The sequence below is a fragment of the Triticum aestivum genome, chromosome 1B (genome assembly GCF_018294505.1).
Source record: "Triticum aestivum cultivar Chinese Spring chromosome 1B, IWGSC CS RefSeq v2.1, whole genome shotgun sequence".
NCBI classification, from domain to species: domain Eukaryota; kingdom Viridiplantae; phylum Streptophyta; class Magnoliopsida; order Poales; family Poaceae; genus Triticum; species Triticum aestivum.
In genome coordinates, this window is record NC_057795.1 from 87,842,604 (window position 1) to 87,847,119 (window position 4,516).

Here is a 4,516-nt window from a genome sequence, read left to right on the forward strand (position 1 = left end):
CTAGTTGGTTTCAGAGGGGACTGGGGGTTCTGTCATCCCCATTTCAAGTTTCTGATGAAAGAGTAAACATGATGCAACACTCTAATGCATGACTAGCTAGGGTGTGACACTTGGCTCTTCTTGATCGTCATAGCCATTGGCGGAACCAGCGGGTGTGCCGTGGCACACCCAGAAATTCTGAGATTTTTTTATATACATATACCATCATTGACTATTTCTTTGACTATTGAGCCCACTGCCCAGGCCCACCTCATCCTCTCGGGCTCCACTGTGAGCGAGCGAGACGAGAGGCGGAGCCGCATCGTGCTTAGCCGCCGCCGCTCCCTGCTCGCGCTCCACCCCGCCGCTCCACACTTGCGCTCGGCCGCCGCCGCTTCCCGCTCACGCTTGGAGGCCGCCGCTAGAGACCTGGAGTTCCTACCTGTCGTGGCCATCGCCGGTCCCGCCTCCCCTGCTGAGGCGCCGTCGGCGTCGAGCCGACCTAGACCAGACGGCCGCCGCTCCGTTATCCGGAGGATCTGATCCCATCTCCCGACGACCGACGCTCGTTCTCCTCCGGTGATTCGGTCCTTCCCGTTCCGTTGCTCTCCACCCCGGTCGTGGGTCAGTGGGTGTGTTTTTGACCAGATGCGAGATCCCATTTGTTATACTGCAGCTTTGCCTCTGTAGTGTTGTTTCTAAATTTGTACAAAATATTGTTAGGCTGTTAGCAGAAGTGCAGAACATCAGTAGGCTGTGTTTTCTTAGTAATTGTTGTTTTGTGAACAAAAAAGCTCCAGAGGACTAGGGATGTGCCATTTTTTGTTCTAGTCTTGCTGTCTTGCTGACATTATGTTCCAAATATAGAACTGAAGTTGAAAAGGAATGGTGACATCAAGTCTTTTTTTTGGAATTATGAGGCAAAATCAAGAAAGGTTGCAGCCGAAGAGCAACCGGAACCTAATATTGATCCACCTTCAGTCCATTTGGATGCAAAGATTGACATTGATGTTGATCCACCTCCTGTCCATTCCGATGCAGAGATTGACATTGATATTGATCCACCTCCAGTCCATTCTGATGCAGAGATTGACATTGATATTGATGATGAAGCACCACGGCAACCATCACCCCAACATCCACATGCAAGGTCATATAATATTCAAAGGCTTCCACCTGATCCAGGGGAAAGGATTCCTATTTCGGAGTACAATGTTGATGATCAAGATGAAGTTCGGAGACGGTACATTGCAAAGAATGCAGTCCAACCATATGCACACAACTTTGAAGTCAAGAAAATGTATGGTAAAAATCGACACTTCAACTTTGTTTGGTTTGAGAACTATAAATGGCTAGAATTTAGTGTCAAATATGAGGCTGCATTTTGCTTTGGGTGTTATTTGTTCAAAGGCAAATCGAATGGGGGCCCTAAGGGTGATGCCTTTGTTAAAGGTGGTTGGAAAAATTGGTATAGGCCTGATGCATTAGACAAACATGTGGGTGGTATTAACAGCATTCACAACAAAGCTCAAGAGAAGTACAATTTATTTGTGGCACCCCAACCATCAATTGATAACATTATGGTGAGGGTGTGTAAAGAGGATTTACGTATGTACAAGGCTAGGCTGACTTATTCACTTAGATGCTTGAGGTTTCTTTTGAACCAAGGATTGGCATTTCGTGGACATGATGAGAGTGAAGAATCTAGCAATAGGGGGAACTTTCTTGAACTTCTTAAATGGCTTTCGAAAAATGACGAAGAAGTTAATAAACATGTATTGAACAATGCTCCTGGGAATTGCATCTTGACTAGTCCAAAGATACAAAATCAAATAATTGAATATTCTGCGGCGCATACAACTAAAAGAATTATTGAAGATATTGGTGCTGACCACTATGCAATCCTAGCTGATGAGTCTAATGATGCATCTCATAAAGAACAACTTGCTCTCTGCATACGATTTGTTGACAAATCAGGAAGAGGATGTGAGAGGTTCCTTGGAGTTGTTCATGTTGCCAATACAACTTCATTGTCACTTAAGGATGCAATTCAAACTTTGCTTAAAGATCATCATTTGACTCATAGTCAAATACGTGGGCAAGGATATGATGGGGCTAGCAACATGAAAGGGGAGGTTAAAGGGTTGAAAACATTGATCATGAAAGAGTCACCCTTTGCCTATTACATCCATTGTTTCGCACATGAACTTCAGTTGGTTCTTATAGCTGTGGCAAAGGACAATGAACCATGTTTGTGGTTCTTTGATCATGTTTCTTACTTTCTCAATATTGTTGGAGTTTCTTGTAAGCGCCATGACATGCTTCGAGATGTTAGAGCTCAAAAGGTGTTGGAAGCACTTGAAATGGGTGAGATTGAAAGTGGAAGTGGGCTAAATCAAGAGATGGGACTAGCTAGACCCGGCGACACTTGTTGGGGTTCTCATTTTAAAACCATTATGCACATTGTTAGCATGTATTCCACAATCCTTGAAGTACTTGATGCTATTGGAAAAGATCCTTCACAAAAAAGTGAGTGGACAAGAATACGTGGATTTGCTCAAGCCTTTGAATCATTTGACTTTGTTTTCAATCTTCACTTGATGCTTGTTATTCTTGGCTATACAAATGAGTTGTCCAAATCTTTGCAAAAGAGAGATCAAGATATTGTCAATGCAATGACAGTTGTTAGTTTGGCAAAGAGTAGAATGCAACACATGAGGTCTCATGGTTGGGAAGAATTTCTTGCAAAGCTAACCTTATTTTGCAACAAACATGACATTGAAGTTCCTTTGTGGGAGGATATTTATGAGCCTAATCAAAGATCACGTCAGTATTATGAAGTACAAACAAATGATCATCGTTATAGAAGAGAAGTATATCTTGGTGTCATTGATCAAACCATTCAAGAGCTTGACAATCGGTTTGATGAGGTTAATACGGAGTTGCTTATTTGCATGTCGGCTTTGAATCCCCTCAATTCATTTGCTTCTTATGATGCACTCAAGGTAATGAGACTTGCTGAATTCTATCCCATGGACATTTCAAGCACAGATTTGATAAGGCTAGAATTTCAACTTACTAATTTTATTGATGATATGAGACAAGATGATAGGTTTATACGGAGTTGCTTATTTGCATGTCGGCTTTGAATCCCCTCAATTCATTTGCTTCTTATGATGCACTCAAGGTAATGAGACTTGCTGAATTCTATCCCATGGACATTTCAAGCACAGATTTGATAAGGCTAGAATTTCAACTTACTAATTTTATTGATGATATGAGACAAGATGATAGGTTTAGAAATGCAAGTAATATTGGTGAGCTCTCTATTATGCTTGTTGCAACAAAGAAGCATGTTCTTTATGATTTGGTCTACTTACTCATCAAACTGATATTGATTTTACCGGTGGCGACGGCGAGTGTTGAAAGAGTATTTTCAGCAATGAATCTAGTGAAAAATAAGTTGAGGACTACTATGAGTGATGATCGCTTGAATGATTGCTTGGTGACATTTATTGAACGGGATGTGTTCATGGAAGTAAGCGAAGATGACATAGTTGATGCTTTCATGGCAATGCAAAAACGTAGAGTTACCTAGTGATGTAATTTTCTACTTGTGCTTCTTTCATGTAAGACTACTCGTATTGTAATTGAGCACATTTGAGATATATTTTGTGATTGTGAGATTTGCATTAAGCTACTCATGTTATTATTTTGCCATATTTTGTCTGACACATTGATTAGGTGGGAAAAAATTATAGTGTGCACACCCTTCATTTTTTTTCCTGGGTCCGCCACTGGTCATAGCATAACATAACCGTATTGGAAATTGACATATTTGAAGCGTGAAAGGACAATTAGATCCTGCTGAATTCAAAACTATATGTGGATTTTTTATGTAAACGCTCAGGCACATGTGCATTACATATGTGCAAAAATTCATAACCATACTTTCACACGTAGCGTACAGAAAAAAGACAAAAACCTTTTTCTAAACTGGGCCCTCTTGTTGTTGTTGGGCTGAAATTTTGCCTTTTGTACAACCTATAAATCACAAAATTTTCAAATGATTCTTCACATTTGCGTGCGGAAAACTTACAAGATTCCGCGGATCTTCTTTCAATTTTTTAAAACTTTGGAGTATAACATTCGATTATTTTTTTATCAAATACAGCTCGGGCGTCATTGGCATTTTCTGAGGAACAATACATTGTATGCAAAAAGTTAAAGAAAAAGAAACTCCATGGGGCATGACGTGGTCACATCTAATGCATGGGACATGCACGTAGCCCCACCCGGGAGCCCCGGCATGCGCCACGAACTCGTATTCCCCTCTCAGATAGAACAACATTTATTTGACTTGCACGTATGTCAACCATGAAACATAGCTTTAACATATTTTATCCGTAACAATTTTTCAAAAAAATAAAACTTATAGATAAGCAATACCAGAGAACTCAGCCAAAGAGTTGGGCGAGGAAACATCAGAGTCGGCACCACATGAAGAACGAAAGCCACATAAAGAATCAGCTACAAT

General features: G+C 40.9%; 1 protein-coding gene across 2 annotated transcripts; it reads left to right on the forward strand.

Moving 5' to 3' along the window:
- Window positions 1–244: 244 nt before the first annotated feature.
- Window positions 245–3,650, forward strand: LOC123087343 (zinc finger MYM-type protein 1). Of its 2 annotated transcripts, none has more exons than XM_044509340.1 (2): window positions 245–3,091; window positions 3,274–3,650. In XM_044509340.1, exons 1-2 carry the CDS (start codon window positions 1,278–1,280, stop codon window positions 3,575–3,577), a joined length of 2,118 nt encoding a protein of 705 aa, XP_044365275.1. In that variant the 5' UTR covers window positions 245–1,277; the 3' UTR covers window positions 3,578–3,650. The 2 variants fall into 2 exon arrangements, with proteins under 2 accessions (XP_044365275.1, XP_044365283.1); XM_044509348.1 differs by having other exon boundaries at window positions 245–2,984; window positions 3,167–3,650.
- The last annotated feature ends 866 nt before the right edge of the window (window positions 3,651–4,516 follow it).

Excerpts from the sequence above, each read along its gene's own strand:
- LOC123087343 (XM_044509340.1), top strand. The coding sequence starts at position 1,278 with ATGTATGGTAAAAATCGACACTTCAACTTTGTTTGGTTTGAGAACTAT. Across the intron at positions 3,092-3,273 it reads GATATGAGACAAGATGATAG|GTTTAGAAATGCAAGTAATA; the intron begins GTTTATACGGAG and ends ACAAGATGATAG.